We start from the raw sequence: 13,421 nt of genomic DNA on the forward strand, positions 1-13,421 counted from the left end.
AGCTCCCATCTCTGGTGCCACACGCACTGCTACTGAGTTAATGTGAAGTGCTGCTGTGCAGGAGACCTTGCAGGTGAGAGGCAAGGCAGCACTCTGTGAGGAGAGCAGCACATCTCCATAGCTTATAATGCTGGTAACTGGAGCAAATGGGGGGGAAAGCATTCTAGTCTTTCTCTCCCTTTCTGGCCACATAGATATCACAGTTGGTGCCGTGATATAAGCCTGCTGAAAGGGAACCTATGAAGTTGTATTATACTGAGTGAGGTCATCATTTAGTCCAGTTTGGTGGCAGCTCTCTAAAATCTTAAGCAGAGATTACTTGTCCCCTCAGCACAAGGACATTAATTCCTTTAAACAGAGATGTTTAGGATGCCTCACGATAAGTGCAAAAGCTGCAGGTAGGGAGAATGATCAGATTGCCTATCCTCTTCTACCCAACTACTGGAGCTTAGCTGATTCATAAAATACCTGCTACAATAATTATTACAGTTTCAACTTATCATGTACCTTACCTGAATTCTGTCTCCATTAAACACTCCATCAATTAGGAAATAGGTCCAGAATACAGGCCACTCACATTCTATGTTCTCAAATAACTTGAGCTCAGCAGGATCATAGTGTAATCTATTCGGATCCTAGAAATGTAATTGCTCATGTCATGCTTTATTATTACAGTGCTATTTCACAATGTATTATGCTTCTATTCTGCCAAATCTCCAAGGAGTTTCATCTAGCAGAAGCATTCCCCTCTCTGTTCCATTTTGTTACACACAGCACTTAGCTTTCTAAAGGACTGTGCCAGTTTCGCAACCTGAAATTAGCTTAGAAGTACAGATATACCAGATTGGCCCTGAGGGCCAATCTAGATGTCATATCAATTGAATGATTACAATTAATGTGAAACTTTAAAAAATTAAATCAGAAGGAGAACAGCTGTCTCAGGGGGGTCAGTTTGCTCTGTCTCCCCATGCTACAGTTCTGACAAAAATCTTCCGCCAGCTGAAGTTAACCCCAAGTGGAAAGCTCTCACTGATGCCAATGGAAGCATAACTTCCAGGGCTAACATCAACCTTGCTGTGTGTGTGAACAGGAAGGTAAAGCAACTTTCCTTGGGACCACAGCAGGGATGGAAAGGGTTAAGCTTATCTCCTTGCACATTCCAGTCCTAATGAGGTCCCCCTCCCCTAGGGTTGCTATTTTTAAAACAATTCTGATATTGGACGTTCACCATGGAAAAGTGGCATGCAAATAAAAATGAGTGACAGTTTCAGAAACAGTACTTCTCTCGGTGTTTTGTAGCCATCTCGAATAAAACGGCAGCAGCCATACCGTCCCTGTAAAAAACAAATTAGTTGGAGTATAAAAGCATTGCTTTATTTTATATAGCATCTTTTGTTCTTAGTCAAACAGAACATGCTTTCTTCTTCTGTTAATAACAAATATGGCCAAGCTTATCATCTATAGGTAAATGAATGGAAGATTTGTTCAGAAGCCAAAATGAAACTCTTACCTGCAGTTTGGTGATAATTTCATTTTTCGTTGCATTCACAACATTCATATCCTCTACAGCAAAGGCTGGGTAAGAAATAATGGACAAAAGTCCAGCATCAATCTCTTTTGAGGTGGAGGCCCTTGGCAGCATGGAATACAGAATAGACTGAGTGGAATATACACAGAGCACCAGCAAAAGACAAGACAAAGACAAAATAAAAACATTTAGTTTCATGCCAAAGTGTTTTATCAGACATACAAAGAGCACCCTGGTCACTTTTGAAATAAAATGTTACAAGCTATTTTCTAATAAACTAATTCACACGGGAGGGGAATTTGCTGCGTTGGCAGGATACAGCAATGGCTGGCCCATCTGGCAACAGAATTAGGCTGCTATCATGCAAAACCGTGAGAACTAATAGGAATTTCCAATCAGTTATGAAATGCTGGTATTCCCAGATCTTCAGCTTCCATAGCTGAAAATAGCACCCAGTTGAATTTGGTGGTGCAACCATAATTTGATGTCTATTTCTAGGATGGGGGCTAGTCAGAGCTTATAAGGGGGTGAGTGCTTTGCTGTACTTTCTTTGAGATAGAAAGGAGAATTGGATTTACCTGACAATGCTCAACTTCATCTGGAAGGACATGAATAACTGACTTGTGTCCTCCTCCAGCTCCAAAAAGGTCCAATTCATCAATTGCTTCCAGTGCGGCCTTCAGAAACATATGTGTGTGCTCAGTAAGTTTTCAAGTATTGAAAAGTTCAAGTATTGGTAATCAATGAGATGGCAAGTGAATAACTATTAAAACAATCACACACATGTATGTATGTACATATAGCCAAATGGCACAAAATCTTTATCTTACTTTTCTTCATAAGAATCCCTTAAGAGAGATTGTAATATTTCCCTATTGCAGATTGACAGTGGACTTTAATAGCCTGTTCCAACCAAATTCACTTGGAAGAAAAAACAGTTAAGAATGGCTTAAAAGTGCTGCATATTTTCTCAAGATCACTGAATTAAGCCTGCTTTTAACTTTACTTGGGTGGTGTAGGCTGAAAATCACTCCCACCTTATAGAAGTTTGCCAGAGCAGCTGCGCTGAATGGAAGGAGCTCAGTACATATAGCAGAATATCACACAGCAAACCGCCATACCAGCACCAGCAACTTCCAGGAAATTGTGGTACTATTTACTTTTGAATGTGTAGCTCACCTCTTCTCTAACGAGCTCAAAGCGGCAGACATGGTTCTCCCCACAAGAACCCCGTGAGGTTGGTTGGGCTGAAAGGCCGTGACTGCCCAAAGGTGATACAGTGAGCTTCATGGCTGAGAAGAGACTTGAACCCTGGCCACCCAGGTCCTAGTCCAACACTCTAACCACTAAAGGTAAAGTCCACGAGTGGCACTGTGGTCTAAACCACTGAGCCTCTTGGGCTTGCCAATCAGAAGGTCGGCAGTTCAAATCCGCACAATGGGGTGAGCTCTAACCACTACACCACACTGGCTCTGTGTGTGTGGTTTAAATCAGGAATGTGAATAACCATCTCTTAGTTCAAATTCAAAATATTCTATCCATTGAACAACAGCAAAGTGGCTGTTTACTGTTGGGAAAAGTACAATCAAGACCCATCAGAAATCAATAGCAAACCTTCTATTTACTGCAATAGTCTTGGGTTGCAACACTAAACAGGAAGTAAGTTTCACAAAAATCAATGACCAGAAGTACTGCATTTATCATTATAGCACACCATTGTTAGTTTACAGTAAAAAACAAGAAGAAGAAGAAGAAGAAGAAGAGTTTGGATTTGATATCCCGCCTTTCACTCCCCTTCAGGAGTCTCAAAGCGGCTAACAATTTCCTTTCCCTTCCTCCCCCACAACAAACACACTGTGAGGTGAGTGGGGCTGAGAGACTTCAGAGAAGTGTGACTGGCCCAAGGTCACCCAGCAGCTGCATGTGGAGGAGCGGAGACTTGAACCCGGTTCCCCAGATTACAAGACTACCGCTCTTAACCACTACACCACACTGGCTCTCTCAAAACAAAAGCAACAACCATCTCACCTTGGCCATTCCTACAGAGCTTGCATTCAGTTCAGGGATGCCCTGGTTCGTCTTATCACCACGTTCCCACATGCCATAATCCTGAAACAAAAGAGGAAAGCAGAATTAAAAAGCAACTTCTCAGATCCAGAGATACACGTATGTAGATGTGGACTGTGCATACACTATTGTGACTAAGAGAGAAGAACTACAGCAACACTACTCAGTGGGTTTGGTTCACACATTAAGCTGACATATGCGCAAGGCTTTTGCTTGCATACTCCTTCCTCGTTCTACCCCTCCTTCCATCCTTCATTCTTGGCACACCACAATTTAATACTTGCTGGATTACTTAATCACAGTTTCCTGTTATAGCCAAACCAGGAAACTATGGTTACCACTAAAAGAAAAAGTCAGAATCTGAAACCACTGCCACAGTGTGCTTTCTCTTGGCAGATCAAGATGAGCAGGTGACAGCAAAGGTTGCAAGGTTTTTAGCTGGGGCAATCAGAATAAGATGCACTATTTGACTATTGATTCAAAACCCTAAAATGTATTTTATATAATTGACTTTTTCTCTCTATTCTTTGTCTACTGTATTGTTGTTTTATTGCTATGGCCGATCGCTGACGCAAATATAGATTCATTCATTCATTCTTAAACAATGGTTGGAAGTTGGTTTAAGATCCTGGTTTGTTTCAATACATTATTTCAATTTTATTTGAAATAAATAAATAAAATGACCTTGAGCATACTTACAGCAACTTTGTAAGCAGCCTCTATGTAAAACACAAGATTCTGTACAAAGGCAACTTCATCAAGGGTAAATATAATACGCAATCCTAAATAAGAAAGAGCCACCATTAGGGATACATATTACCTTAACTCCAGTCAATAGTGCCATTTGGGGGTTCTTATGCTCCTGGTGGAGCACTGAGAAAAACTTCTGCATGTAAATTGTGTGTTACACCATAGACAACTGCTGGTTGAGGACCCATTCGCTCCACCCCATAGAACAATGGCCTAAACAATGAAAGGTGTAACAAACTGCATAAGACAATGTTTAAAGTGGCTTTTAATTCTGTGAAATATATTGTCCAAAATAAAATGCATGCTCAGTTCTTAAATGGAGATGGGCTTTTCCAGTGATAACCTTATTCCATAATCTCAGACTCCCATGAGTGCCACACATCATGCCTGTGATTTAAACACTTAAGTAAAGCAAAATAATTCTTTGGCAATAAGTAGCATTTAAAGTACAGATTGTTAAGTACTGAAACAACCATCTGTTGGTAGGCAGTCTGTCAGTCATCTATAGGATGAGTGTCCTTGGTAACACATTGCAAATATGCGTTACCATGTACCCATGCACAAAAATGAAAAGGATTCATGAATGAGTAGGTGCTTTCGTTGAAGGCAGAGGTAGTCACCTAGAAGTTGTTGGACCACAACTCCCCTTCATGCCTAATTATTGGCCACGCTAGATTGGGCTGATGGGAACTGAAGTCCAACAGCATTTTGAGGGCTACTGATTCCTCATCCCTGTTGAAAGATGTCCCTTGCAAAACAATCAACCAAGAACAACTTGACAAAACCATTTTACAGTGTTCAGATTCAAAACCAGATAAAAATGGAACACAGTAGTTAGTCATTGTCATTCCACAGAAGGTCAAGCCATTCAAACAACTACAGGAGATCTAGAAGGCAACTTGTCCACTCTAATCTGTAACTAAGCAGACATATGGACTATATTAAAAGAATTAAAGGCAAGTCTGATACTAAATGTGTTTTTTTGTTTTTTTTTGAGGGGTGAAATGTTACTTGCTGAATATAAATGTCCTTACAGTGGTGCCTCGCAAGATGAAATTAATTCGTTCCGCAAGTCTTTTCGTCTTGCGAGTTTTTTGTCTTGCGAAGCACGGTTTCCCATAGGAATGCATTGAAAATCAATCAATGCGTTCCTATGGAAACCGCCTTCAGACCAGGTCCGGGGACAGTCTGTCCCCCGACCTCTTCTGAAGGCCGGCGGGGGGGGGGGCGAAAGTCTTTGCTTCCCCCCGCCTGCCTTCCCGGGACAGCGGAGACTTCTCCGCTGTCCCGGGGCGATCTTAAAATGCTGGCAGGCGGCAGCGAAGGCTTCGCTGCCGTCCCCCAGCATTTTAAAAACCCCGGGACAGCAGAGGACTTCTCCGCTGTCCGGGGCGATCTTAAAATGCTGGCGGGCGGCAGCGCTGCCGCCCGCCAGCATTTTAAAATCGCCCCGGGACAGCGGATGAATTCTCCGCTGTCTCGGGGCGATTTAAAAGCCCCCAGGAAGGCAGGCAGGGGGGACAAAGACTTTTGCCCCCCGCCCGCCTTCAGAAGAGGTCCAGAGGGCTCTCCAAGCTGCGGATAGCAGCCTGCTGCCCCGCGCGAGGGGCGCTCTTAAGCAGAGCACCCCTCGCGCGGGGCAGCAGGCTGCTATCCGCAGCCTAGGCGGGAACTCTTCTGAAAGCTGGCGGGGGAGAAGGGCTTTTCTTCCCACCGCCAGCCTTCAGAACAGCCTTCTGAATGTTGGCGGTGGGGAGGAAAACCTTCCTCCCACCGCAAGTCTTCAAGACAGGTCCGGGAACAGAGGAGAAGCGCTGCGCACCTTCCCCTCTGTTCCCGGACCTGTCCTGAAGGCTTGCGGTGGGAGGAGGGCTTTCCTCCCCACCACCAACATTCAGAATGCTGTTCTGAATGTTGGCGATGGGGAGGAAAAACCCTCCTCCCACCGCAAGCCCCGGGAACAGAGGAGAAGCCCTTCACGCCTTGTCCTCTGTTCTCTGACCTCCCACCGCAAGCCTTAGGACAGGTCTGGGAACAGAGGAGAAGGCGCGCTTCCCCACTGTCCCCGGAGATTTCCCTATGGGCTTTCGTCTTGCAAAGCAAGCCCATAGGGAAATTCGTCTTGCGAAGCCGCTAAAAAATCGGAAAACCCTTCCGTCTTGCGGGTTTTTCGTTTAGCGAGGCATTCGTCTTGCGGGGCACCACTGTAGTTAGAAAAGAACTATGAGTTCCAACGCAGCTTACCTGATGCTGTCATCTGAGCCAAGAAGAGAAGGTAAAGGGAAGTTGCATCTACTTGTAGATGTCCCCACTCATTGTCTCCAACTACTGTGCCACAAGTGGCTGTATTATATTTGGCATGCAGGCAGTCCTTGGTACTCTGTGTGTGCTTGAACTTCTCAACCTTATCTACCTAAGAAAAAGAAGCAATATTCTGAAAGTAGTCCTTTAGTCATAAACATTTTCAAAATAATAATTTTGCCTCAGTCTAGATTTTGGTACAGTATAATTTAAAAGGGGGGTGGGCCTCTTAAAACAAATTATTTCCTCTTCAACAAACCAATGAAGTCTCTTGAATAGAGCTGTGGAAATTTACTGTAAACAGCCAGTCACGTTGGTCTGCCTCTTAGATTGTTTGGAAGACGGACACACAGATAGAAGCTTCTAACTGGGAAACAGAGCCGCTAAAAAGAAACCAGGCATCCTTTATACAACATTATACAACACTGGACTTACATAAAGGAAGGAAATATCCAAATGGACATCATCCTAGCCAATATTTGGGCCTGGCAGAATTAGGTAGTGTTTTCAGTTCTCAGCAACCACACAATAATAAGAAAGTATTCCAAAAACACTGCACTGGGGCTAAAATGTTGTGGATTCTAGCCCAAGGATAAAAATGTGAAATTAAAAACATGGAACACAATCTCTCAGTCGCTGACCATGTACAGTAAGTTCACATGTGTACCTATAGTGAAATTGCTAGGGAGAAGGAAACAGGGAGACTATGTGTTTTTTATTTTAACCACTTGAAGCGCCCAACTACACACAATGTTAATTACACCATTTTCACTCAAGTGCAAAAATTTTCATGCAGAAGCAGCCAGTGGGCGAAGAGGATGACATTTGCCAGAATCTAGGCTTGGGGGGGGGGGAGGTGTTTGAAGGTCTTCAGTCATTTGCACTCTGGTGCAATAAAGAGAGTGGGGGTCTTTTCACACCTGCAATTTGCATGGGACAATAACTCCCACTGTTCCTTCATGCCACTCGTGTACTGCAATTCCAAGAAGGAGGATTATTTCATTTATACTAGAGAGGTATGCTGTATAAATAGAACATGCACTTAAAATAGTTTTATATGTTATATCCATTTCATGGCAGGCTGCCCTTAAATTCATTTTAGTTGGACTCATTTTAGCTTGCAAAGTACAAAATGCATTTTCCCTCCCACAAGTGGAAATGGTTTCAGAGGAGCAGCTAAGTACTACTTTCGGTACGCCGAAAATACTACTTTGTTTGAACCTGCCTTCCTCAGTGCGTCCCATTCGTCACACCTAAAATTGCATTGGTATAATTAAATCTGGTCATGCCACTGAAAATAACAGAACACAAGTCATCCAGTTTATCATTACCTGTCTCATCATACATTGCAGAAGTCCCCGCATCAGTTTCACAACGTTCTGCAGGAATATAATTAAAGAAAGCATGCAAACATTATTTTGGGTCTTAATAACTAATGATCAATGCTCATGTAAAAAAAAGAGAGAATATTTACAAAACCATCCTATACATTTAAGAAAACAATTTGCTCAGCTGCATAACCTGATTTTATGACAAAGATACAAGCTAGAACAATAAGCAATTGCTTTATGTCACGGCTAAAGTTATTGGATGGTCACAGAACCAAAAGAATTTTTTAAAATAATCATTCCTATGCTGTAAATAGAAGCTCAGAGTTTTCCTCAGGGACAGTGTCAGGACTCCCTGACACACAGCAGGCAAATGTTGGTGCATGGAGTTGTGCTGCTGTAGTTCAAAGTTGGGGAATTTGAAGCATGAGCTTTCCTCATTCAATTAAAAGGCAAATCCCAAATATTTTTGGTTTGGATTAAGATCATGATTAGCTCTGCACCAGGCCCAGCATTAGCTCCCTCTGCCATTTCAGTCACTCTCTTCCTTTTTTCCACTGAAACTTATCAGGTGGTGGTTGTGTGGTGGCAGTAACAATAAAAAACAACAGCAACAGTTATGCTTTGCAGCACCTCCTAAGACATACATATTTCCTGAGTTTCTGAGGCCATAGCAAAGAATAAGACAGAGAGAGAGAGAGAGAGAGAGAGAGAGAGAGAGAGAGAAAGAAAGAAAGAAAGAAAGAAAGAAAGAAAGAAAGAAAGAAAGAAAGAAAGAAAGAAAGATTGACATTGCCGCTATAAACGTCAGATGAGATTGGAGAAGTGGACATCAGAAGGAACTTGTGAGGAAATCTGGCTTCCATGAAGCTTGAAATGCACCCAAAATGTCAAAATTTGAGCCTGCTAGGAATTGGGTCTAAAATTGAGCTTGTTTCAGGTGAGCCTGTGAATGGAGCTACAGAAGCTCACATATCGTTACTGTACAAAGGGGGGCCCTTAATTGTCCTTCAAACGCGGGTGATGGATTTATGAAGTCAATCATCAAATGGCTGCTTCCCCCAAATCTCATCCATTGCTTTGATCTTAGCACTTTACAATTTTTTAATGCCACCCATAAATTAAGCAGGATTCACTATGCACTGAAAATGATAGTTTATTCACTTGTAGAGTAAGTAATAAATAAATTCATCTTTACATATCATAACAGAGAGTAAATAGTGATCCAAAGACATACCTGCTCCAATTCATATGCTTTGGCTTTATCTTCATCCCGATCTGCATTCTTCCTGTAGGCCATCCCCAGGCCCCACACAGCCAAAATGCTATAAATATTATCTCGTACCCAAGCATCCTTTTGCTCAGTACTGGCGGAGAGCAGTCCCGTAACAGGGTTCTGAAAGAAGATTTTTTTAAAGGGTTAAACAGCCTGAGCATTTCTAAGCACACCTTGCCCTAGCGTGTGCATTTTTGTACACATTACTTGGCTAGAGAACTACACCACAAAATTCAGAGAAGTGCAAATTTCAGTGGGGAGCCATAGAATCATAGGTTCAGGTATTGTTTTGGAAAGTATGAATGAGGTAGATTCGCCTTTAAACGCCAATGATTTTGAATTTCTCCATTTCTCATGGGTGTTCTTCCTACATGTGGCTGCTACATCACCAGCGGTCCAATGAACATTATGGTTGGGCTTGGATTGCAAAACAATGAGGCCCCTACAGCTGCCTGAAGAAGCCATATGCCAGGCCAAAGCAAAGGAACTCTTTTAAACTTTTCCATCTGGGATGTCCCTCTTGCCCCCCTCAAAACCACTCCTCCATTGCTTTTCACCTCACAAGGAAACATAGCCTTAACTTTTTTCCTGTAAGCTAAAAATCAGCTGGGGTGTGTGTGGCTTTTTGAGAAGAAAAACGGTCAGAGAAATGTTGGCTGAGCAGGCTTTTTACTCCTGCAGCTACTACACTGAAATTTGCAGTATTGGAAGCTACATTCAGGGTTTTTTTAAAGGGGGGCAAACACACACACACGGGTTCACATGTCTGTATGGAACCTGTAGTTTTGTCTAATATTGCATGTTAGACGTAGGTCAATTACAGCACTCATTTCTGTGCTATGGGAAGAAAAAAAAGGAGGGCGTGTGTTTTAGCAGCTTCATTCTGGGCTCAGAGCCAGAGGAGTAATGGAACATTCTAAGGAGGAGGTTTCTGGGGAACCGACTGTGCACAGGAACAGAGAATGATCTTTAGGTTTTGAAACGTTGTGAAATATTACAGAGCCACAACGGCTGTTATCAACTGTCCTTATGCTTCAAGGTCACAGGGAGAGCTGGGTTGTGTGTGGACTATTTTAGTCTTTATCCCTAAACCTATTAATTATTAAACTTTTGAGGGAATGAAGTCTTAGTAAAATACAGTATAAATTAAGGGGTTAGCTTACCTGGGGCAAAACCATGGCATTTAAAAACATTTCTTACATTTTAAATGAAGATATACAGGAGTTTGCACAACTTATTTTGGAATTGGATTTGGAATTGAAATTTGCTCTTGCATGGTAATGAATTATCTAAGGCTTTAATCCCAGCCCCCCACACCGGGGAGTAAGCCCCACAGAATTCCGTAGGGTTTACATCTGAGTAAGACATTGTTAGGGCTGTGCTGTAAGATACAAAAATAAATAAACAGCATGTGAACATAAAGACTGCCCATGTGCTTGTGGAAGACACCGACTCATAACTAATCATACTACCCAAATTGTGTATCTGAAGAAGTGTGCATGCACACAAAAGCTCATACCTAGAACTAACTTAGTTGGTCTTTAAGGTGCTACTGGAAGGAATTTTTTTATTTTGTTTTGCCCAAATTATGTCTTGGTGCCAGAGGGACAAGGGGTAACAAGTGAGAAGGGTGTGGTGAGAAAGGAACTGAGCTCAGACGTCACTCTGTGCTTTTGCACTGCTGGTTTCCACTGCTTGCAATAGCATGATGTTGTGCATGCAAAGAAAAGTATTCTACAACTCCCTGTTTTCACATCCATGGTACTTAGAGCCAGGCACATGCAGGGGGGGATGGGTAGCCTTGCCCCAGGCCTCTGGGGGCTGAGCTGGCCTGGGGCCTCTGCCAGGAGCCTGACAGCGTTACACTGTCAAGCCAAGAATAAGATTCCTGCACAGGCCTCAGACAATCTCTGCACCGGCCTGCTTAAAGCACATAGGTAGGAACCTTCATGGTAAGTACATTGGTGAAATATCATTGTATTCTATTTGTTTATTTCATAAAATGTATATACCGCTTGATTGTTGGGGAAAACTCAACAGAAAAGATAAAGCAATGAAATTATCACTAAAAATTTACAACCATACAGAAAGGTAAAACCACAATACAATAGACTAAAACAAATTAAAACTCATACGAAGTTTTAATATATAGATTTGTCTATATAATAATGCCTTCAGCAGGCACCAAAGGGAATACAGTGGAGGTGACGGCCTGATATCAATAGGCAGGGAGTTCCAAAGGATCGGTGCTGCCACACTCCTGTGCAAAAGGCACAGATCAAAGCAAAATTGGAAGGACACAATGCATCTTTTCAGGATGCTTTTTTGGTACTCTGTCTCAGGACTCCAAAAACAAACACCCAACTGGTTGTTCTCAAGGTTTGTAGATCTCATACTGTTCAGAGTCCTATCGTTCAATCATTTTCTATTTTGGACAGCTGCTAAGTGAAGTTGGCAAGTCCAAAAGAAGGTACGTCTCTGGTCCCATTAGTATCTTGCTGATGGATGGGAAGTTCCTTATGTGCCATCGTGTTAATGCTGTTTGCTGGGCGCATGCCAACCCTCAGTAGCTATGATAAGGAACTGGAGTCTGAAATATTGCAGCAAATGGGAATGAAGGAGAGCAGGCGGAAGGCACTATTACTGTGGTAAGCGTGGAGCAGGTGGGTGCAAAGCTGCTCTCTGGCTCAGAAATCTCCACTTACTGATATGCCTTACTGACCCAGTGCCGCGTTCACATGTAACGATAAGCCAAGAAACCTTGGCTTAACAAATTATACTGTGCACAATACGGATTCCTTCCACCTCACTCTCCACCTGGCATGAGCAGGTACACAAAACAGCTTGGGGTGACATCCAAATGCTGGACTGTGGTTTGTTCGTCCCTAACAAGTCAGGATTTATAAGCCAACAGCAAACCTTAACTGAACCCTGGCCAGTGACTTGGCAGGTGGGAGAGAAACAAACCAGGATTCTGGGTTTCGATTTCACGCTACACTGGCTCACTTGCCCCTTCATGCCAGGGGAAGGCTGAGGTGATGAGCAAAGCAAGAGTCAAGCACCAGAATGCATGCACAGAATAGTTTATTAAGCCAAGGTTCTTGGCTTATGAATGAATGCAGCCATTACATGATCAGACTGTGATTACAAAACTAATGTGCCATGGTTCTGGCACTGAAAATAACTCTGCATGAACAGATTTTGTTGCAAGGGAATCTTAGTGAAATCACTAGGGATTCACCTGAGACGAGGATTTGGCTGAGACTGTACTAACACAGTTTACCAAAGCTGTGTATCTACCATCATACTTGCAGATAAGTATACACAACATGCAGAATTGTAACATTGTACAAACCTGCAAATGTGTTATCTTTTTTCTGTATGATGATATTCAAACTATGTGCATAATACCGAAGAAGAAGAAGAAATTTGATCCTCAGCTACACTGGTGTAACCATTCTGCAGCTCTAATGTCTTTGTTAGAACAATTAACAATTTAAGAAACCCATTTGAGCTGGAATCAGTGTCTAGCCCACAGTGCAGTTCTGGTAAACACAACAGCTTACATAACATCAGATTCGCTGTAGCTGTGCAGTGATGCTAGAGCCATCTCAGTGATGAAATAAAACTGTGTGGTTTTCTCATAAGAATCAGAATGCAGATAGCATGCCTTGTTAAAAACAAACAGACAAACAATGAATGTTTGGTTAAAACGCACACACAAGCAGAGTTTGATCCACTTGTGTTGCAGGCACATTGCTTGCACAACCCAGGTCACACACAAACCATGTCTTAGTGCAAATGAGCATACATGTGGGTTCCCAGAGCAAAGGATGTGGCAACAGCACTCCTCATCCAGCCCTCCTGCCGCTTCCACACAGTTTGGCTTTGTGTTACACCCAAACCCAAGCTCATAGTATGTCTCCCCCAAGCAAACCAAAAGCAGTAAACCAATAACAAACCTTGATTATAGCTTTTGGTATGGAGCCACGAAAGCTACAAGCCCAGGTTGGGGTGCAACATTAAGCCAAATAACAGCTTAGCCACAGGTGGCAGAACAACAGCAGAACTGGGGAAAGAGCACTGCAGCCACGATCTTTGCTCTGGGAAATTTTGGTCTTTCACACTAAACCATGGTTTGGTTTAGCTAAAAAAACTAATTGGAGCCCTA

General features: G+C 42.7%; 1 protein-coding gene across 3 annotated transcripts in view; it reads right to left on the minus strand.

Annotated features, from left to right (window-relative positions):
• Nucleotides 1-13,421, minus strand: part of PHKA2 (phosphorylase kinase regulatory subunit alpha 2) — a 53,490-nt gene that overhangs the window by 33,114 nt on the left and 6,955 nt on the right. For all 3 annotated transcript variants that reach the window (XM_083734202.1, XM_083734203.1, XM_083734201.1), the window contains exons 3-11: nt 9,212-9,370; nt 7,978-8,025; nt 6,590-6,758; nt 4,295-4,377; nt 3,557-3,637; nt 2,107-2,205; nt 1,511-1,657; nt 1,281-1,334; nt 513-635 (exon numbers count right to left, since the gene is read on the minus strand). In XM_083734202.1, coding sequence (XP_083590328.1) covers nt 513-635; nt 1,281-1,334; nt 1,511-1,657; nt 2,107-2,205; nt 3,557-3,637; nt 4,295-4,377; nt 6,590-6,758; nt 7,978-8,025; nt 9,212-9,370 — 963 coding nt within the window. The remainder of the gene's footprint in view (nt 1-512; nt 636-1,280; nt 1,335-1,510; nt 1,658-2,106; nt 2,206-3,556; nt 3,638-4,294; nt 4,378-6,589; nt 6,759-7,977; nt 8,026-9,211; nt 9,371-13,421) is intronic.

The sequence above is a fragment of the Podarcis gaigeae genome (assembly GCF_964106915.1).
Source record: "Podarcis gaigeae genome assembly, chromosome: 4".
Classification (NCBI taxonomy): Eukaryota; Metazoa; Chordata; class Lepidosauria; order Squamata; family Lacertidae; genus Podarcis; species Podarcis gaigeae.